This window comes from Chanodichthys erythropterus, chromosome 18 (genome assembly GCF_024489055.1).
Source record: "Chanodichthys erythropterus isolate Z2021 chromosome 18, ASM2448905v1, whole genome shotgun sequence".
Taxonomy (NCBI): domain Eukaryota; kingdom Metazoa; phylum Chordata; class Actinopteri; order Cypriniformes; family Xenocyprididae; genus Chanodichthys; species Chanodichthys erythropterus.
In genome coordinates, this window is record NC_090238.1 from 30,581,067 (window position 1) to 30,608,115 (window position 27,049).

At 41.2% G+C, this 27,049-nt stretch overlaps 1 protein-coding gene across 1 annotated transcript; it reads left to right on the top strand.

Moving 5' to 3' along the window:
- Positions 1-604: 604 nt before the first annotated feature.
- Positions 605-23,352, top strand: LOC137006287 (calpain-1 catalytic subunit-like). The gene is made up of 23 exons (XM_067366920.1): positions 605-782; positions 2,864-2,962; positions 3,230-3,486; positions 3,718-3,790; positions 5,632-5,750; positions 5,899-6,032; positions 6,229-6,403; positions 6,784-6,855; positions 7,278-7,363; positions 19,740-19,811; positions 19,908-20,068; positions 20,149-20,309; positions 20,399-20,410; positions 20,570-20,775; positions 20,972-21,029; positions 21,269-21,337; positions 21,654-21,711; positions 21,860-21,921; positions 22,086-22,154; positions 22,267-22,345; positions 22,552-22,668; positions 23,113-23,165; positions 23,304-23,352. Exons 1-23 carry the CDS (start codon positions 605-607, stop codon positions 23,328-23,330), a joined length of 2,397 nt encoding a protein of 798 aa, XP_067223021.1. The 3' UTR covers positions 23,331-23,352.
- Positions 23,353-27,049: the final 3,697 nt, after the last annotated feature.

Sequence of the window (27,049 nt, forward strand, 5' to 3'; positions counted from 1 at the left end):
CTTATGTAAAGGAACACAACTGTCTTTGAACACAATGAGGTCACACCTTCGAAGCTATAACGTAAGGGAGTCCACTGGAGGCGAGTGTGGTAAAACCCAAGTGCAGTTTAATAAGAATAAATCCCAAATACAAACGTGAACAAAAACAGACGTGACTTGACTTGACTTGAACAGACTAGAACATGAACAGACTTGGCTCGAACAGACTTGGCTTGAACACTCACCAACAGCAGGTTACTTTAATAATACATGACAAAGGAACATGGGGAAGACAATGGCTATAAATACAAGAACTGATGGAACACATGACTAGGACAACCAATGGGGAAGTGACACAAGGAACAAGAGAACCAATGACCGAAAACCAGAACAGAACTGAAAACCACATGACTATAACCAACCAATGAGAACATGACACATAGACTAAAGTAGAATATGAGGAGCAAGGGAAACATGACACAAACAAGCAACATGAAACATGGAACCCAAAACATGAGCACAAAACCAAAACACCCGTGACAGACCCCCCCCCCCCCCCCCCTCTAAGGGCGGCTCCTGACGCCCAACATAAATCAAAAAACATAACAAAAAACTATAGTCCAGGATGGTGGAGCAGAGGCAGTCTTGGGGGGAAGGGATGGTGGGCCAGGCCCATGCAGGGGAACAGGGCATGGCAGAGGTGTGCCTGGGACATGGAGCATGGGAATGGCTTGGCCGTGGAGCGTGGGAGGACCTGGGCCGTGGTAAGGTGGTGTACCAAGCTCCGCAGATGCAGGAGCTTGGTACCTATACTAACCCCCCCCCCAAAAAAAAAAATAATTGGGGAAAACTAGGGCAAGTTTAATGGGTGGCTCTGGTGTGGCAGGTGTGGCAGCCATGGCATGGCAAGGCTCTGGCATGGGATGGCGAGGCTCTGGCGTGGCAGCCGTGGCATGGCGAGGCTCTGGCGTGACATGACGAGTTTTAAAATGATTATTATTATTTTTTTATTGCAGGACATTCTGCAAAATATGGGAGCTAAACCATGATGAACTTGCAGACCAACAACATTGTAGACATACAGCTAGTGCATGTACTTCAACAGCAGACAATGGATAGCACTCATGTTATGTACAACTACGTAAAAATTGCAATTATATGTTATTATTGTCAGTTGATATCTTTGTCTGTAGTTTCAGTTTTTTAACACATCTATGCACATTTCAGAGATAAAATACAGCATGCATAACATAGAGCAGAAGACTTTATTTTTTATACACACTTCATACTACATATGTAATTTATGGAGATATTACATATACCTTTTTTGTTTCTACACAGAGCAACGAGGTAGGGGGAAGCTACCACGTGGAGAAGAAGGGCCTTAAAAGAAGCTTGGATTTACTGGAGGAAAGTGGTATAAAGTTGGACTGCATTGTTACTGACCGTCACCCCTAGATACAAAAGTTTCTAAAGGATCGAAAAATAAACCACTATTATGACGTCTGGTACATGGCAAAAGGTAATGCTTGTGTCTTTGACAGAATTTTTTTTTTAATTATTCATGGTTAAAGTAGCTATCCATAATTTGGAAAAAGCCTACTGCATCAAATAAAAAAAAAAAAGAAAAGAAAATGGAATGCTATGCAGGTATGTCTTCTCCCTCACAACTTGAACACAACACATAAACATTTATATATATAAAACGAACTTCTCATCCTTCACAGGCTATGTCATCAACTTGATGAATACTGTTTTTGAAGAGGTTGTATGCGATCCCCTTCCATATCTGGATGCCATACAGCAGATTCCTGTGCCTCCGGACCTGTCTGCTCAGCATGAAAGGTCTTCCATGGAAGAAGCCATTGTTGAGGACGTGTCACGTTTCAGTCAAGGGGTGGCCTGAATCCAACATATTGGCCTGCAGCATCAGGAAACTCCCTTCTAATGCGCAGCACCACACATGATGATATACTGAGACATACAGGTTCAAGGCCGGGGTGGTCTGTCATGCATGATATCTGATTCGGAACTTGGGCCATTCTTCTTGTGACCTGCAAAAGAAAAAAGCATAATGGCACTGCTATTTACAGAAACCTTCCATACTACTGAAGTAGCTTTAGTGTTTTCAATGATGTGCAGCCTATACATAACTGTTTACATCTCAAAAAAAGTGTTTTTAGGTTTCATGACACTTTAAATATATTCAACAATAATCAATATCTTTGATAATGTAGAAGTCTACTAACAACTCAAACTGACTATGTCATCCCCTAATGAAGAAACCACAATATCAGAGTAAACAATAAACAAAATATAATAAAAAATTTTTTATTATAGTCTACGCTTACTAACATGGTGAATGATAAGTTCATTGACTGTACCTAATAAAGACCTACCAGTCATGAGTGTTCGTTTATTTAGAAATGTCACATACCCTTACTTACTATAGTCATAATTTATACTCCTCATAATAAATATATCTAAATATATTCATTACAATTAATATATATTGTAATTCATGGATCATTGTAACGATGAAACCTGCAGTAGAATGCCACATTCAAAGCAAGTCCAGGCAGGATAAACTGGTTTCTGCAGCAATTAATGCATTTTTGGAGGCCTAACCCATACTGTAAAAGCGAGCTGATATAAACTAGAGCAGCATGTATTTTATATTATGCACAAAAATAAGCCATGTGTAACAATTTGTCCTTCAAGAAAATAATAATAATAATAGTGATAACTTGCTTATGTGAAATATGTAGACAAATGATTTGTCCTTTGGCAAATGTAGAGGGTTTCAGTTTCTTGTAATGACAAGAGTTCAGATGAGCTTCTGTCAATCACTTCTTTGTTATAAAATGGGGTGGGACTTCTACAGGTATTTTGAAGCTTGAAGTAGGGCAAAAGTGTATAAAAGTCAGTCATAGACAGAGAAGATTACCAGTCATTTGGATGAAAATTCATTGCATCTCTGAAGGTACATATACATCTTATAAAGCTCAGTAGTCTCATAGATAGGGAAGACCTATATTCATTCTGTAGATACAAACTAATTGATTTAAACAACACTTTATGAATTGTATTAATACTTGTATGAATTTAATTACTTTGTCTTTAGTCTGTAATATATGATTACAAAAATTAAGTACAACTGTACATCTGTATGGAACTGCTGGATATGAATGTCATAACTTTGTATTATTTTTGTAATTTACTCTTTTTAATGGTAAAGAAATCCAGACAGATTTCAAAATGCCTCCTCCAGCAGTTCCACATGGCATGTGCCTAAAAGTCATGGATGACCGCAACATGAGGGGTGGCATGGGCTCTGAAACAAATCCTTTGAAGTTCATGGATCAGGACTACAAATTTTTACAAGAATACTGTCTCAAAACAAGACAGAGATTTGTGGATGAGTTTTTCCCGCCCGACCCTCGTTCCATTGGCGAAGGGCTGCTGAAGCAAGAAGTCATGGCCCGAGTGGAGTGGATGAGACCAACGGTATGTAATCTACTTCCTTGAGACATCATCTTTAACGTGTTCTTATATTGAACACTTAAGTGTAAAATTGTACAACTGTTATTTAAAGCTAAAAGATGTGACTGTGACAATCTAAATGCTTGAAAGAAATTAAAAGACACTACCTAAAACTACTATCAAGCACATCCCTTTCAAAGAATGCAACAGTTGATCAAATGCCAAATACTGTAAGTATGACTTACTTTCTTTCAGAAATTGTATCCAGATGCAGCTGAATTTATCGTAGAGACAGTGTCTAGGTTTGACTACTCCCAAGGGAATATAGGTATGTCTGGGTAACCACAATATTGTTGTTTTTGACAATTAAAGCTGGGGTATAAGCAATTTCGGACAAGCTAGCTTTGAAAGCATAAGATCCCACCCTCCCTTCAGAGCATCTCCAAAGCCATGCCTCCTTCAAAACACATGAACATACACAACTAGAGCAGAGTCTGCAAAGCGTCATGAAAGATGGCGTTAAATTTCTTATTGTCTCAAAGCACATTACATTACAACAATGAGCATAAATCACTTTAATACACTCTAAAAAATGCTGGGTTGTTTCAACCCAAATTTGGGTCAAATATGGACAAACCCAACCGTTGGGTTAAAAAAATGCATTTAAAAATTTAACCCAATGGTTGGGTTTGTGCATGTTTGATCCAAACTTGGGTTGAAACAACCCAGCATTTTTTAGTGTACTCTGACTTGTACCAACCGACTGCTGCAGATTAATTTTGTCGTTGATAGTGTTGCCATACAAAAATCTTTCTTAGGATGTGTACAGCTCTGAGTAGAATGTCACGAGTTGCCATCTCTTAATTACGGTAATTACTCTTAATTACGGATGGAGGTGGGCGAGGAGTTGGTGAAGGGATGGCAAGAGGAGCAGGCGAAGGGATGGTGATGGCAGGCAGCAGAGGAATGGTGACAGACAAACGACGAGACCCCGGTGGCAATGGTGGTAGGTGTCCAAAGGCACAGACCCAGTGCGTAGAGACCAACAGCCCACAATGGAGTCGAGGCAGGGACACAATGGAGTGGAGGCTGACATCAACTGGGGGACTCCCGACAGAGGCGGAACCAATGGATCCCAGGGTGCAGACAGAAAGCCAGTGGAACAGAGTGGCACAGGAGACCTAGGCGATGCCACGGTGAAGAGCATCTGAGGAGAAGCCAGAGTGCTCGAGGACAGAGCGCACGAGGACTGTAACCCAAGGAGTGGAGGAACGGAGCGGAAGAACCACAAGTCCGTGGCAGAAGTGAGGGGGAGCCGGTGGGACGAGGGAACCCGGTGGAGTCGAAGGGCTGAGGGTGTCTGGTGGAGCCAAAGGTGGAAGGAGCCAACAGGTTGACGGGCCGAGATGGAGCGAGGTGATCAGAGGATCTACCCGTTCTGGCACTAATTGAGTTTGTGCGACCTGAGGCTCGATGACACAGCTAGGAATCTCAGGAGATGGTGAAGGGCTGCAAACTTCCATCAGAGGCGGGGTTGGAGGACTGGCTGAGCACAGCAGTGATGGAGGCAGATGGAGATCCAAGGAGATCCGAGGGTCTGCGCTGACCTCTTATCTTCGAGAACTAGCTGATGCGCCACTGCGGGTGGTAGCTCTCCATCTGCGAGGGGCTCACACGATTCCTCCATGGTTGCCGGTGGTGGAATGGCCTCTGGGTCCGACTGTGTTCTGGACCGAGGGTAAACACAGAGTCCCTGCAGTTTAGTCCAGAAGTGTCTGGGAGGTCTATGGCATGAACGTGAGGAACTAAATACACAGTGATGAGGAGATGATAAACAGGTGTGATGGTCTGATGAGTGTCCACGTGAACTGATGACTGGTGGGAAAACTCAAACAAAAGAACACATATGACTGATGACAACAAAACTGAAAGTCCATGAAAACGAAATTAAAGGTGAATGAGTCCAGATAACTGTGACAAATAGATCGTAACATCCCTATATCTTTTAGTCTGAGCCATTAGTGCCTGATGATTGTCTTGTGTAGCTTTATTTAGGCTTACATTTCTGGTGAAAACAAAATAAATACCTTCTCTAGCAAAACTAGAAAAAAATAAGTTGTGGAACATGAAAGACATCAAATTCTGTGCCAATTACTGTTTTTTCCTCAGGAAACTGCTGGTTTCTGGCCTCTGTTGGGGCTCTAACATTTCAAAGCAAATTATTACATAAGGTCATCCCAGATGGACAATCATTCAGCAACAATTATACTGGTTTATTTCACTTCAGGGTAAGTTCCTCTTATTTCGTGCCATAATTTCCAATATTTATTTATATTTTGATCATATTAATCTAGATTCTAAACCCCAAGCAACAGTTATTCCTGTTTTGTCTTTTAATAGTTGTTCACTTACTGTTCTGCTTATTTAAACTTACAGTTCTGGCGGTTTGGAAAATGGTACGATGTTGTGATTGATGACAAACTGCCAACAATCAACCGCCAGCTGATTTTTGTGAAATCAAAAACATTTAATGAGTTCTGGCCAGCGTTGCTGGAGAAAGCGTATGCCAAGTAAGTGCATGTACATCTTTTAGTGACTTTATGTGACTTTATAAAATATAATTTCAAGTATATGTAAGCAGTAGTGCTGTTGTATTCAATATAAGCACTGCTGTTATTCAACCTGTGATTAGTGTGCAGTAATAGACCTCAAATTTATGTTTATTACATTGCGGCAAACTATTTAGAGTCTGAATTACCATTACAGGGTGTGCGGCTCCTACGCTGACATGCACACTGGCCGAGTATCTGAGGCCCTCATGGACTTCACCGGTGGGGTTCATATGCACTATGAAATGAAAACGGCTCCGACCGATTTATGGGAGATAATGTACCGTGCTTTTCAGTCAGAAGTCCTTATGGGCTGTGAAACTCCACAAGGGGTGAGCAAAAAAAAATTCATGTGATAAATATGGTAAATGTGGTAATGCCCAAAACATAAATTGCTGAAATATTTTTGAAGGAATTGTGGTTCTTTAGGTTACATGTTTTAGTTACATTTAAAGCTATCTTAAGCAATGTTAGCCATCCTGTTCACTATCCACTGAACTAGACCCCTGATGGGCATTCATTCGACCACACAGTCTCTCTATCTCCAAAACCCTATATATGGAGCCTGACGCAAAGAAAGGACTGAAACAGACACATATTTCAGTGATGTCTATAAGGCAGTAGGGACATTTTAATGTGTGGGTTTAAAAAAAAATCACTTGCAGCACCTTTTAAACAATGACTTTTACACCACACCATTCTGTTCCCACAGAATCATAATGAGGAACGATTACCAAATGGCATAGTTCTGGGTCACGCTTACACTGTGACAAAGGTTTACCAGGTAAGTCTGCCCAAAAATCAAGTCTCAGCATGCATCAGATTCATATAAGGTCTCAAGGCAAATATTTCAGGGACAAAAGATTATGTCTGTAAGCGAACCGACTTGATACACACCCACGCTTTACATGATTTTACATTGATTTTTTGCATAAAGCTTTGCAAGGGACCTCCTAAAATATAATGGCAGCTATAAATTCATGTATGATGATCCATTTATACTGTGCGAGTAAAAGGACCTTAATCACAAGTGGAAAATCATTGACTTCCTATTGAACAGCACAAATAATTAAAAATAAGCACGCATTTTACTTAAAAATTCTGGTAAATTACAAAATAAAGCTACTAAAGACTAAAAATACTGGTAATATTAGAAATATACGCCACATTTCTATTCTACTAAATATATAAAATCATACTCTACAGGTCATGAGTGGTAGATATCCAGTTCAGCTGGTGAGATTGTTCAACCCATGGGGAGACAGTGAGTGGAATGGAGACTGGAGTGACAAGTAAGAACTGATTTTATTTAACCACACATTTTAGACATATACCCCCAGAACTGAGAACTGAAGAACACAGAACTGAGAAAAACAAGGGCTTAATACACAGAGAATACAAAATTCCCATAAACACACTCCTAAACCTTGTGGAAAGCCTTCCCAGAAGAGTTGAAGCTGTTATAGCTGCAAAGGGTGGACCAACTCCATATTAAACCCTACGGATTAAGAATGGGATGTCATTAAAGTTCATGTGCACGTAAAGGCAGGCGTCCCAAAACTTTTGGCAATATAGTGTATATTTATATATATATATATATATATATATATATATATATATATATATATATATATATATATATATATATACGCTATTTGCACTTGGTGTAAATAGACACTCAGATGATACTTTAGCAATAACACAAATTATTGATTTTGGTCTATAATTTTGTGGATCAAGAATGTCACCTTCTTAATAAATTAGAGTAATACAGGAATACTTGCAGATAGCTGGTAGCTCACATGAGGATTTGAGAAGCAAATTTAATGTATCTAATCCCATCAGGTCCAGTATCATTATTAAGACTGAGATGATCAATAATATTTAACACTTCTGTAGGTGTTATTTTAGTAAAAGAAAAAATACTGACAGAGTAGATTGATTGAAGCTATTCATATATGAATGATCAGATGTTAGAGATTACAAAAGATAGAAAAAAATGACCAAATACTGCAATTAATAGGCAATCATGAATTCAAACAATAGTAGCAGTTTAGCATCACAGCAGATAACTAGCAGAACAACTGGCAGTAAAAACAACAAATTTTGCAGTTCCCTTTCATGGGAACATCGACGCTGCGTAGTCGCTTTGGGAACGCCTCTGCGCGTTTTGTCTTGAAGCACTCGTGAAATCGAACCAATAGTGTGACGGGACGTCAGTGCGGGTGACGTCACGGACCAGGAAACTATAAAGCACTCCTGAGAACAAAGAACGCCAGCTTCTGTGTCTTCAGCAGCGCTCTGTGTTATCGTGTGTCTTATTTGGTGTTGTGTTACGTCCCAGAGTGTTTTGGTGTGTAACTGTCATATCCCTGTGTGTGTGTCCTGTGCTGTGTTGTGCCCTGTTTCTCTCCCTCACTCTCGTACTCAGGTTAATTGCCACCAGCTGCAACTCGTTGTGAGCATGCCTGAGTCTGAGCAGAGCTGTATATATGGTGCATTCTGAAGATCCTGTGCTGAGGAACACTTCTCCCCAGCCTCAGAGTGGAAACTGAAATGGTTTGCCTGAGTGTACTGTGTGTGACTGAGGGTTAACAGTTTTGAGTTAGGTGTGGGCCTATACTTTTTCTGTGTGCTAGCATCATTCTTTAGCCTGCTTTCGGGTTAATCCATGTGTGGGTAACTAGAAGGTATTGTATCATTTAACTCAATCATTATTGGGTTAGCTGGGAATCGTAGGGAGAGAGTGCTTTTTTTTTTGTGTACAATTGTTTTCTCCTGTTTATTGTTTAAAGAGGGAGCTCAGGGAAGTTTGTGTTGTTGTTTTTTCATCTTTGTTTTTGAGTAGGGTAAGTAGATTCTCTAAACCTTAGTTAGCTCCAGTTTTGTTTGTTGTTTTAGGTATACTCTCTCCTGAGAATTTATTCCCTCATGTTCTCCTTCTGGCAAGCTCTTTTTGGTATAAGGAAATAAACATTTAGACTTTCCCTTAAAGTGGTGTTGTGTTTTCCCTCTGAGACTGAGGCTGAAGTGTGTCCTCCACGTTTTCTTTTTTTTTTTCATCCTTGCGTTACCTTTTCTAATAAGTTATCTTATTTTCTTTTGTTGCCTTCCCTTCTAACTCCTAGACTAGAAGGGGAACGTAACAATTGGGGGCTCGTCCGTTCCCGTTACTAATAACGAGACACTCATATTCGCCGGTAAGTCTACTTTTTCTAAACTGTTTGGCAGTTTGTTTTTTTTTTGTTGTGGTAGAGGGAACTGTGGTATTAAGATGGAGTTTGATTTAGTTGCATTCACTCTCTCTCCTACCACAGAGGTCTTTGAGCGTTGTAGGAAAAAGGATTTATTGTTGATTGCTAACTTTTTCAATATTACTGTTCCTGCAGACGCAGTAAAACATGTTATCAAGCAAGTGCTTCGTGAAAAACTTGAAGAGATGGGAATTTTGCCAGAATCCTCTGCCAGGGAGGAGGTTTCGCCTGACGTAGCAGAGCGAGCGGTGTCAGATGATGGCCCTCCTAGTGTCCCTGTGGTAGAGCCTTCTGGTGACCCATTGTTAGCGTTTAAGATGAAAGAGCTTGATTACATGATTAAGAAACAAGAACATCAGACAATGCTCGTTAAACTGCGTGTTATAGAGGCAGAAACTGATCGTGATATTCGATTGCGTCAGTTGGAACGTAAGGTGCCCGAACCGAAAGGTAAACCTGTACCTTTGCCTCATTCACGAAGTATTTCTGCTAGCTCTCCGTCGTATACCCATTCTGCGACACCTCAAGATTCGCATGAGGCCGAAGCCAATGCAAATTTTGATGTTAGCAGGTATCTGAAACTTGTTCCACCATTTAGGGAAAGCGAAGTGGATGCTTATTTTGTTACATTCGAGCGCATAGCCTTGAAGTTGCGTTGGCCTAAAGATGTGTGGGCATTGTTATTACAGTGCAGCCTTTCTGGGAAAGCCCAGGAAGTTTCTTCCGCTTTGCCGCTAGAACAATCACTTGATTATGACATTGTGAAGGCTGCGGTACTTAGAGCGTATGAATTAGTACCGGAGGCGTACAGACAAAAGTTCCGCTCACATGCCAAAACTGCCAAACAGACTTACGTTGAGTTCGCCCGAGAAAAGCGCACTCTGTTTGAGAAGTGGTGTCTTTCTAATCGGATCACTACTTTTGAACAACTTCAGGAGCTGATTTTACTTGAGGAGTTCAAGAGTAGTGTACCTGAGAATGTGGTAATTCACTTAAACGAACAGAAAGTGACTTCTATCGTTGACGCGGCCGTTTTAGCGGATGAATTTACGTTAACACACCGGAACGTATTCGTTACACCACGACGTAATGCAATGTTCTCGACTAGCATTAATACGGACCAGGATGTGAGATCTGTCTTGCCACACACTAAACCTAGCACACAACTAAATTCGCCCCATAAAAAGAATGTCAAGAGGGCTTGCTTTTTCTGCCTGGACCCAAATCACATAATTTCTGAGTGCCGGGCTTGGAAACAGAAAACTACTGCTTCACATCCTAAAAGTGCAGCGTTGGTGCACACTGGCGGTAATACTAATTGTGGTACAGAGACTGTTACGAGTGCGTATCAGCCGTTTTTACTGGATGGTGCAGTGTCTCATTCACCTGACGCAGTGGGTAAGCCGGTGAAGATTTTAAGAGACACTGGATCAGTCCAGTCGCTTATTTGTGAAAAATCGTTACCAGCTTCAAGCGTATACTCTGGCTCCAATATCCTAGTGCGAGGGATTGGCATGGGCTGTCTTAGTTTGCCATTACATGACTTGTATCTCACGTCAGATTTGGTCACAGGCCCTGCTACACTTGGAGTTTGCTCACATCTACCAGTTGATGGGGTAGATGTTATCCTAGGGAATGATCTTGCGGGTGGAGATGTTTTTCCTAGACCACTGGTAATTAGTGAACCGGCTCAAAATGATAATTCGTCGCTTGCGGAAAATTTTCCTGCTGTCTTTCCTTCATGCGCAGTCACGCGGGCCCAAAATAGAAGGCTGGGAGATGTACTTGATCTCTCTGAGAGTTTCTTAGTTGACTCAAATAAGCATGACGTAACTCCAGAGAAGGCTGAAGTTACAGGAACCTGCGAAGTGGCTTTTGTACCTGAACTAAAGCCTATTTTAGAAGTGGGCAGGGAACAATTGGCTATTGCTCAGAGAACAGACCCCTCTTTAGCAACCCTTATTGGGACTGTTGCAAATTTCAAAAGAGAACCTCATGATAAAGTAAGGTATTTTTGGGAAGGGGAAGTTTTAATGCGGAGGTGGAGACCCCTTGCTCGTTCTTCCCTTAATGAAATTCAGCAAATCGTTCTGCCTCAACAGTATAGGGAGCCTGTACTGAAAATCGCTCATGAACATGTACTTTCAGGACACTTGGGAGTTACCAAGACGTTCAAACGAGTGTCCCGCTACTTTTTCTGGCCAGGGCTGAAGTCTGCTGTGTCTAAGTTCTGCCGCTTGTGTGCTGCTTGTCAAATAGCTGGAAAACCGAACCAAAAACTTCCTATTGCTCCGTTGCGGCCTATCCCTGTTATGCACGAACCCTTTGAGCGCCTGTTGTTGGACTGCGTGGGCCCTTTGCCTAAATCAAAATCTGGTCACGAATACATTCTGTCCATAATGTGTACTTCTACACGTTTCCCGGAAGCGATTCCTCTGCGCTCTATAAAAGCCCACATCATTGTCCGTGAACTGATCAAGTTTTGTACTGTTTTTGGATTGCCAAAGGTCATACAAACTGACCAGGGTACAAATTTTACTTCAAAACTGTTCACACAGACTCTAACTCAGTTTGGAATTAGACATGAACTGTCGAGTGCATACCACGCACAATCGCAAGGTGCTGTGGAAAGGTTCCATCAAACACTCAAGATGATGTTACGTACTTGCTGTCTTGCTAGTGGTAAAGACTGGGCAGAGAGTTTACCATTCTTGATGTTTGCCGTCAGGGAAGCAGAGCAAGAATCCCTTGGGTTCAGTCCCGCAGATCTTGTCTTTGGTCACACGGTGCGGGGCCCGCTTAAAGTGTTGAGTGAACAACTGCTAGCTAAAAATGCAATTCCTATAACTGTCCTTGATTATGTAAGTTCATTTCGAGAACGGTTGCACAGAGCTCGTGATCTGGCTAGGGAACATTTGGTTACAACCCAGTCTAAAATGAAAGAACGCTACGACAAAATAAGCGTTTCTCGTAGTTTTCAGCCGAACGACGAAGTTCTTGTACTTCTTCCGGAACCTGGTTCAGCCCTCCATGCTAGGTTTACAGGTCCCTACTCTGTGAGGGAGAAACTCAGTGAAACAGACTATGTTGTCAGCACCCCAGATAGGCGGCGTAAAACTAGAGTGTGCCACATTAACATGCTTAAAAGGTTTATGCGTGACTCTCAGTCTGAACCCCCATGTAACCCTGTGACTGTGCCTTTACCAGTTGCTGTAGCCTTGCAAGTTACTGAACAAGATGGTAAGAGACTACAAAATTCTGCTGTGTTGAAAGATCTGCCTTCTTTTCTCTCACATCTAGAACCTGTTGAGTCTGATCAGATTATCCAGCTAATGCATCGGTACTCACCCCTATTTTCTGATGTGCCAGGGAGAACCACTGTTCTTGAGCATGACATCAATGTAGGCTCCGCTAAACCAATCAAGCAGCACTCCTACAGAGTTAACCCAAGTAAGCGTCACATAATGAAAACCGAAGTCGAATACATGTTACAGCACGGCCTGGCTCAGCATAGTCAGAGCCCATGGAGCTCACCGTGTCTATTGGTTCCAAAAGCAGATGGCACATACCGGTTTTGTACTGACTTTCGTAAAGTGAACGCAGTAACGAAGCCTGACTCTTTTCCACTCCCCCGTATGGAGGATTGCGTAGATCGGGTGGGATCAGCCAAGTTTGTTACAAAACTTGACTTATTAAAGGGTTACTGGCAGGTGCCTCTCACTTCCCGTGCTGCAGAAGTTTCTGCATTCGTTACGCCAGATTACTTCCTGGAATACTCTGTCCTCGCCTTCGGAATGAGAAATGCACCAGCCACTTTTCAGAGGCTGATGCATATTGTGTTGGGTGATGTACCTAATTGTGACGCTTACCTTGACGATATCATAGTCTATACTGAGTCATGGGAAGACCACATTAAAACCTTGGAGAGAGTCTTTGAAAGGTTAAAACTTGCATCGCTAACCCTAAACCTGTCTAAGTGTGAGATAGGTAAGGCTACGGTAACCTACCTAGGGAAAAAGGTAGGCCATGGCTGGGTGAAGCCTGTGGAAGCTAAGGTGGAAGCTATTCTTAAGTTTCCTAAACCTAACAACAAGCGTGAGCTTCGCCGGTTTCTGGGAATGTCAGGCTACTATAGAGGTTTTTGCAGAAACTTCTCTGCTGTAGTTGCTCCTCTCACAGACCTCCTTAGCACAACGAGAGTGTTTAGTTGGAGCCGTGACTGTGATCGAGCATTTGAAGCTGCTAAAGACCTGCTGAGCAATGCCCCTGTGTTAGCTGCACCTAACTTCAATTTGTCGTTCAAGCTACAGGTAGATGCAAGCCACTTCGGTGCGGGAGCTGTCCTTATTCAAGAGGATGCTCAAGGCATTGAACACCCTGTGTCGTATTTCTCCCGCAAGTTCTCAAAGAGCCAGTTATCATATAGCACAATTGAAAAGGAAGCATTGGCTTTATTGTGGGCTGTACAACATTTTGAGGTGTACCTTGGGAGTAGTGCTCTACCTGTGATTGTGTATACAGACCATAATCCTTTAACTTTTCTGTCCAACATGTCTTCCTCTAACCAGCGTTTGCTGCGCTGGGCTCTCAAGCTTCAGGATTTCAATCTCCAGATCCAGCACATCAAAGGCAAAGACAACATTGTGGCGGATGCTCTGTCCAGATCTGTTGAGATGACAACCTAGGTGCTGTGCATGTTGGGGTGGTGATACAGAAACCTTATTGAACCCTGGTCTGTAATCTTAGTGGTGGGGGTGTTACGTCCCAGAGTGTTTTGGTGTGTAACTGTCATATCCCTGTGTGTGTGTCCTGTGCTGTGTTGTGCCCTGTTTCTCTCCCTCACTCTCGTACTCAGGTTAATTGCCACCAGCTGCAACTCGTTGTGAGCATGCCTGAGTCTGAGCAGAGCTGTATATATGGTGCATTCTGAAGATCCTGTGCTGAGGAACACTTCTCCCCAGCCTCAGAGTGGAAACTGAAATGGTTTGCCTGAGTGTACTGTGTGTGACTGAGGGTTAACAGTTTTGAGTTAGGTGTGGGCCTATACTTTTTCTGTGTGCTAGCATCATTCTTTAGCCTGCTTTCGGGTTAATCCATGTGTGGGTAACTAGAAGGTATTGTATCATTTAACTCAATCATTATTGGGTTAGCTGGGAATCGTAGGGAGAGAGTGCTTTTTTGTGTTTACAATTGTTTTCTCCTGTTTATTGTTTAAAGAGGGAGCTCAGGGAAGTTTGTGTTGTTGTTTTTTCATCTTTGTTTTTGAGTAGGGTAAGTAGATTCTCTAAACCTTAGTTAGCTCCAGTTTTGTTTGTTGTTTTAGGTATACTCTCTCCTGAGAATTTATTCCCTCATGTTCTCCTTCTGGCAAGCTCTTTTTGGTATAAGGAAATAAACATTTAGACTTTCCCTTAAAGTGGTGTTGTGTTTTCCCTCTGAGACTGAGGCTGAAGTGTGTCCTCCACGTTTTCTTTTTTTTTTTCATCCTTGCGTTACCTTTTCTAATAAGTTATCTTATTTTCTTTTGTTGCCTTCCCTTCTAACTCCTAGACTAGAAGGGGAACGTAACAGTTGTCTGTCAATTACATATACAGAGACGATCTCTTTTGTTTGAGAACAAGAGTATCAGTATTACACCACATATATATGTATATAAAAGACACTATAATGGCGAGCAAACGGCATCAGACCGTGTGCTTCTCCCTACCTTCATTACTTCACGGGTGGGGATACACACGAGCTCTGTGTTGTTTGTCCGGGAGCGGAGCATGCCCAGGCGGCCCTCGAGGGGGTTGTTTGCGAGCATTGTAATATAAAACCTCTCCACTCCCGCCGGGCGCTCTTTGAGGAGGGCGCCGCGGCTCGCGTTCTTCGTGGTCGGATCCCGCATCTGCCGAGGCAGACAGGCGGTTCAGATCATGGGGTTCGCAGATGAATTTGGCAGAGGGGTTAGAGACGGGCGCTGCCCTTTCTCTGCCCTTACCTGCCAGGTTCAGTGCCTCTCCCAGGTGGAAGCACGCTCTGCGGTTTCTTCCTCCGGGCTGAGGCACCGGTACACATGTCCAGCTCTGAGGAGGTGGATATTGTGATATTGATTTGAGGACTCGCCACCTCACACACATATCGTGTTTCAAAATCACACGTTTATTATTCTAACATCAGAAACAAATCAGTTGTGTTTGAAAGCCATGATTATTTTGTTAATCTGAAATATTCAGACCGTGATAGACTTGTCTGATTATTTTCTCGATTTAACTGAGAAGTTAAATATCTTTCTGAATTTGTCAACTTACAAATATTGAAGATATATTTATATATATAAAGAAAGTGAACAGCAGTTTTGAGTGCTATACTACAAAGCGAGTAGGGATGCACACGCTGAGAGTGGAGCATGCACGTCAGTTCACAGCTGACAGTGTTCATTCATAAAAATGTCCCGAAGTGTAAAGAGAAGTATGCACTAGCGGGAGTTTTTAGCTCCACTCCTGTTGGCTTTATTCTCGAGGGAATAAAAGTCCAACGCAAGGCTCGAATCTCGCGTTTGCCGCGGCAGCGCGCAGATTAAGTCTGCAATAAAGAATATATAGCTCGGATCTCGCGTTTGCCGAGGCAGCGCGCAGATTAAGTCTGCAATAAAGAATATACGGCTCGGATCTCGCGTTTGCCGAGGCTGCGCATAGATATCGTGCCCGTAATATATAGCCGATTATATATAAAATGTTTATATATATTTGGAGGGAACTGAGGAACGGGAGTTCCCTTTCTCTTTTTCCCTATAATATCTTGCAAACTATTACGAGCTATAATTCTTTTTGTATTCCAATATATTCAGCCTGTCTTTTTGACTGTTTGTTTTTGGCTGCATTTAATTTAAGGATTAAATGAAATATTGAATACATTAAATTCTGAGGAATTTAAAAGAAGAGAGGCCGGTCTGCCAACCCTGCCACCTCGTGTGCTTCAGGGTGCAGCGGTTTCCAGTGATCCTCTAAGAAGAGGAGGGTCATAGAGTGGTCAGTTCAGTTGTTCCTTGCCGGTTCGCCGTTTCAGGGCACTGAAAAAAAAAAAAAAAAAAAAAGTGTCGTCACCCGTGCTCCCCCGCAGAAAGCTTGGGGACCGGGACAGGCAACACAGCTGAAGTCTTTGTGGGGTAAGACAGATCTGCGGACTGTTATCACCAAAAAGACTTCGAAAAGGTCCTGACGCCAGTGGCATAGGACATTCGAGGGTAGCCCCTTTCCGAAGAGGGTTCTTTACCACACTATATGGTATCCGCCCCTCCTCGGTGCCCTCAGGGGGCCGTTCTGCCAACCCTGCCACCTCGTGTGCTTCAGGGTGCAGCGGTCTCCACTGACCCTCTGAGGAGGGCCGGTCGACATTTGATTCGGTTGTTCCCTGCCGGTTCGCCGCTTAAGGGCGCCGAGTCAAATGTTCAAAAAAACAAACAAACAAAACAAACAAAAAAAAAAAACCAGAGGCCAGTCTTGAGAGACTGGTTCCCTTAGTAGATTTCTGGTAGAATGGGAACTTCTTCCAAGTATTTCTCAATGGGTACTGCTCACAAAGAAAGGGTTACAGAATTCGGGTCTCGCCCGCCCCAATTTAACAGGGTCTTCCCTATAGTGGTGGACCCCTTGCAGTCTCTGGTATTGGAACACATAGTTCTGACGCTCTTGCAAAAAGGAGCTATAGAAGGGTTTCTCCTCCCAGCAAGCTGTCAGGGTTTTACAGTCTGTACTTTGTTCCAAAGAGGGTTGGAGGGTACTTTCATGTATCCATCCATCCTCAGCACAGGAGGTTCCTCAGATTTGCTTTCGGGGCGAAGCTTACCAATACAGGGTTCTTCCTTTCTGCCTAGCTTTCACCCCACACCTTCACAAAATGCGTGGATGCAGCTCTGGCTCCTCTGAGACTCCAGGGCATTCGCGTGTTGAATTATATCAACAATTGGTTGAATTTAGCTCAGTTTGAGCATATGGCAGTCCAACATTGAGATGTTGTTCTGTCTCACATCAGAAGGCTAGGGCTGAGAATTAATGCCAAGAAGAGTGTGCTTCTTCCAGCTTAAACTACCAACGATCTAGGGGTAGTCTGGGATTCCATCACGATGCAGGCACATCTGTCTCCTGCTCTGGTGCGTTCCATTCTCTCGGCCGTGAATGGGGTGAAATTAGGCCAGTCACACACTGCAAAACAGTTTCAGAGACTGTTGGGTCTTACGGCAGCTGCGTCCAACGTGATACCTTTTGGCCTGCTGCACATGAGACCCTTACAGTGGTGGCTCAGGACCAAGGGGTTTTCTCTGAGAAGAAATCCTTTTCGCATGATTAAGGTCACGCGGCAATGCCTTCGTGCCTTAGTCATGTGGAAGAAGCCTTGGTTCCTGTCCCAGGGACCTGTGTTGGGGGCTCATTGTCGTCGTGTAATGCTAACGACGGATGCTTCCCTCACAGGCTGGGGGCGATCATGAGTGGTCGCTCGGCTCAGGGTCTTTGGGAGGACCATCTACTTTCCTGACACATAAATCATCTGGAAATGATGGCGGTATTTCGAGTACTCAAATACTTCCTCCCACACCCGAGGGGCCATCAAAATGTGGGGGCAGACATCCTGTTGAGGCAGGGGCCGAGGCCCGGGGAATGGAGTCTCCACCCTGAGGTGGTGGAGCTCATTTGAGAACTTCGGTCGTGCAGAAGTTGACCTATTTGCTTCGAAAGAACATCTCTTTGCCCACTGTGGTGCTCTCTGACTAATCCACCCCTCTGGGGTTGGATGCCATGGTGCAGACGTGGCAGAGGTTACGTCTGTACACACTTTTCCCCGATCGCTCTGTTCCTAGGAGTTCTGGAGAGGGTTTGCCTAGAGAGGGTCTATCTCATACTGATAGCCCCATTAAGGCCAACCCGAGTTTGATTTGCAGACCTAGTGTCTCTTCTAGACGGCTCCCCCGTGGAGATCCCCATCAGACAGGACTTTGTCTCAAGCGGGCGGCATGATAATTTACCCCCGCCTGGAGTTGTGGAAACTCTGAGCTTGGCCTCTGAGGGGGCTAGGCTCATAGAATCCGGTCTCCCAACTGAGGTTGTCGAGACCATACTCCACTCCAGAGCTCCTTCCACGAGAAAGCTATACAGACAAATAAATGGAAGTTGGTTTCTACTTGCTGTAGACAACGTCAGCTGGACCTGTTCCACTCTTCTATCAGTCTTGTGCTGCAATTTCTCCAAGTATAAAACTTGGATGGTTTATCTCCTTCTACCTTGAAGGTTTATATAGTGGCTATTTCCACTTATCATGCTCTGTTTGGGGACTCTTCTGTGGAAGAGACCCCCTATTTATACGCTTTCTCTGTGGTACCCAGAGGCTGAGGCCTTCTGTGCGTACAAAACTCCGGCCTGGGACTGGGCTATTGTGTTGGAAGGGTTAGCTGAGGCTCCCTTTGAACCATTAGAGGAGGTGTCTGGAAGATTCCTCTCAAAGCTGTCCACCTGTTGGCAATTTCATCTCTCAAAAGAATTGGAGATCTTCAAGCACTTTCGGTTGCTCCCTCATGTTTGGAATTTGCGCCTGGTATGTTCAGGGCTTTCCTTCATCCTAGACCTGGTTATAAATCCAAGGTCCCCACCAACGTCCCAGGACCGATTGTACTGCAGGCCTTTTGTCCTCCTCCTTTGATTAATCCGGATCAGGAAGAATGAGCAAGTGGGTGGTTGAGGCCATCTCTCTTGCCTATGAGTCATACGGGCAGCCTTCACCTTTGGCTGTCCGGGCACACTCTACTAGGGGTATGGCTGCCTCAAAGGCTTTGATCTCGGGGGTTCCCATTAACGAGATATGTGATGCGGCTGGGTGGTCATCTCAGCATACCTTCATTAGGTTGTATAACCTTGATTTGGGCTCCACTCCAGGGTCCTCGGTGCTCTCGTCGTAAGATAACAGACAGGCACTTGGTCTTATGGCCTAGTTGGGATAGCGTTCCCAAAGCGACTACGCAGCGTCGATGTTCCCATGAAAGGGAACGTCTCGGGTTACGTCTGTAACCCTGGTTCCCTGAATAAGGGAACGAGACGCTGCGTAGCTTAGCCATACTCCCTGCACGCCTGTGAGCGTCTGCTTCATCCATATCAGAAGCTGGCGTTCTTTGTTCTCAGGAGTGCTTTATAGTTTCCTGGTCCGTGACGTCACCCGCACTGACGTCCCGTCACACTATTGGTTCGATTTCACGAGTGCTTCAAGACAAAACGCGCAGAGGCGTTCCCAAAGCGACTACGCAGCGTCTCGTTCCCTTATTCAGGGAACCAGGGTTACAGACGTAACCCGAGACGTTCTTAAAAATGTTTGTGATTTTTTTATGATTATTGCACAGTCAAATCTTTTCTTTTTTTCTGATGTTTGTTTTACACAATTCTTTCAGATCACCCTTGTGGAACACAGTAAGTGATGAGGACCGTAAACAACATCTTCTGAGTGAAAATGGAGAGTTCTGGTGAGTATGAAACATGTTTTAAAAATAAAAATGTTGTACTAAAACACAAATTACATGTTGTCTAAGATTTACTTTTTTTTTTTTTTTTTTTTTCAGGATGTCAATTAAAGATTTCCTTAGAACATTTGACAACATGGATATCTGCTGTTCCTGTCCTGATTTTCTGGAAGGAAAGTCTGCATGTCACTGGATTTCCAAGAGTCATAATGGCAGCTGGATTTCTGGGAGTACAGCTGGAGGCTGCATGAATCATTTAGGTGCTATTATTATTAAGTATTATTATAAAGCTAGTCATCAATGCAAATCTGCTTCTAACAATCATGTTCTGTAATTGTAGACACCTTCTGTACCAACCCCCAGTTTTGGCTGAAGGTTAATGAGATGGATAAGGCCTGTGAGCAGGGCCAGAGCAATGTTCTGGTGTCCCTCATACAGAAACCTGACAAGAGAAACAGACGCCTTGCTGCACACCATGGCATCGGCTTCTGTGTGTTTGCAGTCAGTATTAACAAAAAAATGCAAAGACGGTAAATATGCTTATAATGTACTCATAATGTAACCTTTATTTTTATTTTGAACTTTTACAGGTTCCACCTGAGGCAAGTAAAATATACTCAGGTTGTGTTAAGTATTTCAGGTTGTATTAATACATATTTCGTAAGTATTAATATATATTAAATAAGATGTCATACCATTTTAACTTATTAATTTATGTTCAGTGAAACCTGTTTTGTTTCATTATCCTGTTTCATTATTAGATGAGATCTGAGGGAAAGTTGGGATCAAGTTTTTTCTATAGAAGAAAGCCTGTGGCAACAAGCGGGGACTTTCAGGATGCAAGACAGGTGATGAGCTTCTTCAGGCTAGAGCCAGGAGAGTATCTCATTGTACCGTCCACTTACAGCCCCAATAAGAACGCAGAATTCATCCTGTCCATTCTGTGCAAAAATGAGATCCACATTCAGTAAGTTGCATGAAGGACTGAGAGAATAATGACTTTACATGATTCAACATTTAAGTAATTATTTATGCTTGGAATAAGATTAAACATTCACAGTGACTCATACTGAAAATCTGGCTAATTTATTCACTGAATAATCTTTACAGTCATGTGCGTTATTACACAGATTAATTTTTTTAAAATATATGTTTTGACTCAGAAAGGACACAGAACGAACTGAGAAGGATTTTCTTGTTGATCTTGTCGGCGAGTCTGAGGTAATAATAACAAATTTTTAATCAAATAAATATAATGTAACATCAATTAAACTTGCTAACATTTTAACATTCAATTTAAGATTTGAGAATCTGATATTAATGAATATCTGATATTATTTTTTAAAAATGTAAATAATATCAGAACTCAGACATTTATTTTCTGCTTCAGAAATGGGAACTCTAATTGTGTTTTTTTTAGTGGTTGCAAATGAAACAGTCTTCTCTTTTCTCATGTTAAGGCTGGATACACTGAACAAGTGGATGATGGACTGAAAGATAAAACCCTGTTTCGACAATATTCTGATCAGGTAAATATAAAAACTAATGTTGTCACAAGCAGGCAGATATGTAACAGTGTGCTCACACACAAACAATAACAGACAGTGAACACAGAACAGGCAGGAACTTAAATACACAGATAATGACCACTAAACAGAAACAGATGACTTGACTAATCAGCAACCATAGTGACTAATGAAGACTAATGCAGACAAGACAGGACTGAACTAAACTGAACATATGACAAATATATTATCAAAAAATAACATTTAATCCAAAATTAAAATATAACTGCTACAAGCTTTAGACTCTTGAATGTTTTTTTGTTTTTTTTTTGGGAAACAGTACAAAGTTGTTGATGCTGAGAAACTTCAACAGCTTCTTCAGGAAAACCTGCTTAGAGGTGAGTTTCAGAGAGGTGGCTTTAAAATCCTGTACATTGTAAAAATTAGAAATACATACATTAGGTTAGCCTCTGTAAAATCGCTAGTTTGGAAACCTTAAATTGCCATAAATGTCATAAATCTCACAAATGTGACTCATACCTTTAGGGAATAAAAATACTGAAGGATTTGGCCTGGATTCTTGCAGAAGTATAATTGCCATGTCAGATGTATCCTTTTTTTCTTTCAACAAGTAATTAAAAACTATTAAAAATAATGTGTTGAATGATGATTATTTGATTTATCCTCATGGTTCAGCTTGAATTTGCAGTCGTACTGTGAAGAAACATGTCTTAGCTCTAGAAATATTCCCTGACTGTAACAATAAAAATAGTTCTCTGTCAGTGGAAGACTTCGTGGATCAGAATTTCTTCGTCTGTGGAACCGCATATTGATGTACAAGGTGTGTGGATTTGAGTCTGCAATTTAGCTATGCATTTTTATTGTATTGAGACAAGAAATATAGCTATGTATTGAGTTTTATTAAGATACTTACTTTTTTTTTTTTTTTACAGAACATCTTCTACAGCATGGATTCTTCCAAAGATGGCGTACTTTCTTTCAGCGAACTGCAAAATGCATTAGAGAAAACAGGTTGAGGATATTTTAGTTTATACTTTGCTGTAGTAAAACATTGTGGAAATATCACTGCTGGTGGGAACTGTTACTCCCAGCATTATCGCTGCAGTGATCCATAAAATTGAATGCAGAGATATTGTTATATAGATAAGTTTTTCATCACACATTGTAAAGTTAGATATTTATCTATAGATATTTATGTCATGGTTCTTGTACCCTAGGCATGCATCTAAATGAAGACATCCTGAATCTCATGTTTGTGCGGTATGGTGGGGCTTCAGAACAGATTTCTCTGGAGGGTTTCATTTGCCTTGTCATGCGTTTGAACTGCACGGCTAGTGAGTAAAACTGCTAAAAGCAGTTTAATTTTCTCTCTCTGTCATTTTCTTATATGGAAGGCTGGAGCCTATCCCAGCATCCTAGGCCAAAGGCAGGGAAAAGCAACCTGCAGGTCGCCATTCCATTACAGGGCTTAAACAATCACATTCACACTCTCACTGTAACGTCTAACCAGAGCACCTGGAGGAAACCCACACAGAACATATGAACTCCACACAGAAAACTACCAACTGAGCCACCGTGCCACCCATAATTTGATGTTCAGGGCTGTAAAATTAAATAAATAAATAAGTTTAGGGTAAGCTACCAAGAGTTGCCACGCAAACTGGTGAACAAAATTTGGTCAGATCCATTTATGCTCCTGAAATAGCTTGAGTTACATGGGTATTATTATTATTATTATTCATTTATTAGATTTTAACAGCATTTATTCTCTTCATCAGGCATATTCCAGAGACTCTGTGAAAATGGGAAGATAACTCTTACTGAGAGTGAGGTAATCCTGATGTAAACATTTCAATTTTTTCCATATCTCCAACCACATACAAGTGTTTGAAAAATGTATTTTCTTTGTTAATTTTGGTCATTCAAAGTTTATACATTCACAACCTATTTCTGTGCATCTGTGTTTTAGTGGTTAGGACTCACCATGTACTCATGAGGGAAAGTCTGCTTGCCAGGAGGTTTGCCAACAAATGCAAGAAGCAGTGTGACAACAAAACATTAGTTGGTGTTCAAAAAGCAATCAGTGGTTTTTCTTTTCAGTGGTCATTTCTTTTTTTTCTTTTTCTTTTCTTTTTTTTTTTTTTTTTTTACATCAGACTGGTAAACAAATTGTGATGCTTTTCTTTTTCATTCTTTATCCCTCTAAGAATTCAAATGCTTTTATTTTTTCTTACAATTATCATTTGATAATTGTTATAACTGTTTAATAACTGTTTGTTTGAAAAGAATTTTAAGTAATGTATGTATTTCTCATTGTAAACACTTGGAATCACTGTTGGTGAAAAGAAAAGCATTTAAGCAGATGCTGTTTTAATTAGCTTATTTTTTTATTGTCAGAAAGAGTGTAAAGTAATAATAATATTTCTCAACTCAACATCTTAGCCCTCTATTACATGGTGTTGCCCTCAGGCAAGAAACTACCTTTGTGGACCTCAAACTGCCCCTTTAATTTTTTTTTAAATTTATTTTATAATTTAAATTTTTTATTTATTTGTTTTTATATATACAGGTGCTGGTCATATAATTAGAATATCGTGAAAAAGTTCATTTTTTTATTGTAAATTATTTTTAAAAATGAAATGTATGATCATATATTCTAGATTCCCTACATGTAAAGTAAAACATTTCAAAAGTTTTTTTTTTTTTTTTTTTGATGATTAGAGCGTACAGCTCATGAAAGTCCAAAATCCAGTATCTCAAAATATTAGAATATTTCCTAAGATCAATCAAAAAATGGATTTTCAAAACAGAAAAGTTTAAAGTATGTTCATTTGTACACTTAATACTTGGTCGGCAGCACATATTACAGCAAATGACTTGCTCTAGCACAAATTACAGCATCAGTGAAGTGTGGCATGGAAGTGTGTGGCACTGCTGAGGCACTATTGAGCCTTCAGATCATCTGTATATTGTTGGATTGACTGTTTCTCATCTTTCTCTTGAAAATATCCCATAGATTCAGGGGTCAGGCATGTTGGCTGGCCAATAAAGCACAGTAATATCATGGTCAGCAAACCACTTGGAAGTGGTTTTTGCACTGTGGGCAGGTGCTAAAGTCCTGCTGGAAAAGGGAATCAGCATCTCCATAAAGCATGTCAGCAGATGGAAGCTTAAAGTGCTCCAAAATCTCATTGAAGATGGCTGCATCGACTTTGCACTTGATAAAACACAATGGACCAACACCAGCAGATGTCACGGCCCCCCAAATCATTACTAACTTCAGAAACTTCCCACTAGGCTTCAAGCAGCTTGGATTCTGTGCCTCTCCAGTCTTCCTTCAGACTCTGGGACCATGATTTCAACATGAAATGCAAAATTTACTTTTATCTGAAAAGAGGACTTTCGACCACTGTTCACTGTCCAGTTCTTTTTCTCCTTAGCCAAGGTAAGATGCTTCTGACGTTGTTTCTGTTTCAGAAGTGGCTTGGTAGTCCTTTTCCTGAAGATGTCTGAGTGTGGTGACTCTTGATGCGCTGACTTCGGCTTCATTTGACTCATTGTGAAGCTCTTGTTTGAATTGGCTTTACTTGACAGTATTCTCAAGCTTGTGGTCATCCCTGTTGCTTGTGCACCTAGGACTAGCTTAAGCCTGGTCTGTGAAACTGGGGGATTGTGTTTTGGTGTCAGTTTAGGAGCACTGCTTGTCTGATATCAGCCACATTGATAAGGACATGTAGGTCTATATACTATTTTTAGATACAATCTAATTGATTTTAAAACACTTTGTATTAATGAATCTGTACTTTTATTAATTCATTTAATTACTGTCTGTAGTCTGTAATGTATACAAAATGAAGTACTTTGTATTTATATTGTAAGGCTTGATTTTCCTGCTAAACAAAAACTGAGATAAAGCGTCCTGCAATAAAGTAATAAAATTTTAATCTGGAAAGAAGATCTCAAAGAAGTAGCAATGGACAACGCCTTGCTCTAACCCCAAAAGGACAACGCCTCCCCCACCATACACACACACTTTTCATGTTTGGTATAATTTAATTTGTCTCAGTGCGATTGATAAAACAGTCTCAATTTCACAGCAGTCACTAGAATTATGATGAAGATGTAAAATTAAGGACAATTCTGTCCTCTTTTTGGGTGGTGTCTCTTCTCCTCTCCCCCAAAACAGGTGTTGGTGTAACATTTACGATCCTTTTGTTCTGGTATAAAAGGTAAAGAGCAAAGCAGTCATGTGGGATCTTCTGCAGGCCCCCACAGAGAGGTGGGTGAATGTCTGAGGACATTCACCCATCCCTGTGTATATGCATTTCTTTGAGTAATCGATGTTATGCATTTATCATTTCTGAATTGGCTTTAATTGGTTATGTGTGTAATTGACACGCTACACTGTTACCTGACAAATAAATGTTATATTTGATTTACTCTGGATTCTCCTGATATCATTATTACCAGTAAATTATGGGAGGCTAATGCTACCGTAAATCTGTGTCCAGGGTAGAACAAACTGAAGGCACATGAATGAAGGAGCAGTAGGCACTTCATCTGAAGACCTTTTGATTTCTGTTTACTGCTGATTTAGCAAGTTGTATGGAAGTGGCTAAATTAAAATACACTTATGTTCGAGTGAGCAGTAGGCAACCGACTAAAGGTATTAGCCAACTTATTACACCCTCTGATGAAGATCAGACTGGCGAGTTTATGTCCGTGAGTTTACCGCGAAATCCCGGGGCGAGTATCTCTGTGCGGCATCGGGTCCCTAATGACTGAACAATTGAAATATGGAATATCCAGAATCATCAAATATCTAAACTAATGCATAACTAATGATGAATTTCTAATTGGAAACACAACCTAAGTGTAAGAATCATTTGAAATTGGAGTCAGATTAAACGAGTGAAATTAAGTGAACTTCATAGAGACGCTGAAAAGACATACACGCTTAAACCTTCCCTGTCCTGTGGGAAACCGTCATTGGACCCATTAGGCGGGCCTTACAGAAATATGAGAAACATTTATACATAAGGTGTTATGAGGTGTTGTAATTAGTAGTAGGGTTTTTTTGATTGTTTGATGTATGTGATTGGTTGGAACCATTTGTGATTCATGTCATCATGTTTGTCAAAATAAAACTTTTTCTAATGCACATATTACTTGTTTTTCCTATTTCACCTATATAGAAATTTTATGGATATATTATCAGGAACCCCCAAGCTCCCAAAAATGGGGTGAAATATTTTTTCCCCAAAAATAAAAATTCATGCCACAGAGCAGTGGTCTTCACTATTTGTATTTTTTTTTTTTTTTTTTTTTCATGAGAGCCACACTGATAGGATAAAGTCAATAGGAGAGCCACTTTTACCACTGTGCATTAGAAAATACTATACTAATTTACTGTTTTTAAACCATACTATAGTAAATTGTAGAAAAATCATTCTTTATCATTTACCAGTCAAATTTGTAATTGAGACAAGATGATTTCCTTAAATGACAAAAAAGCAGGATTACCTTAATGCTGGGGTGAGCAGAAGAATTGAGGGAAACATACTCACTACTCATGAGGGAACATGTACCACAAAGTTTGCCAACAAAGAAGCAGTGTAAATAGAAAAGATTAACCCAGTGATCAAAACAACTCAGCAGTTTAATATAATTTAATTTAATAATTTCTTCTTTAATTTTCATTTCATTTTTATTTTG

Bases quoted from the DNA above. Each gene is read 5' to 3' on its own strand.
- LOC137006287 (XM_067366920.1), top strand. From the start codon at position 605: ATGGTGGAGCAGAGGCAGTCTTGGGGGGAAGGGATGGTGGGCCAGGCC. The intron at 6,856-7,277 runs GTAAGTCTGCCC...CATACTCTACAG, and splicing joins CTGTGACAAAGGTTTACCAG to GTCATGAGTGGTAGATATCC. The intron at 20,069-20,148 runs GTGCTATTATTA...CTGTAATTGTAG, and splicing joins AGGCTGCATGAATCATTTAG to ACACCTTCTGTACCAACCCC.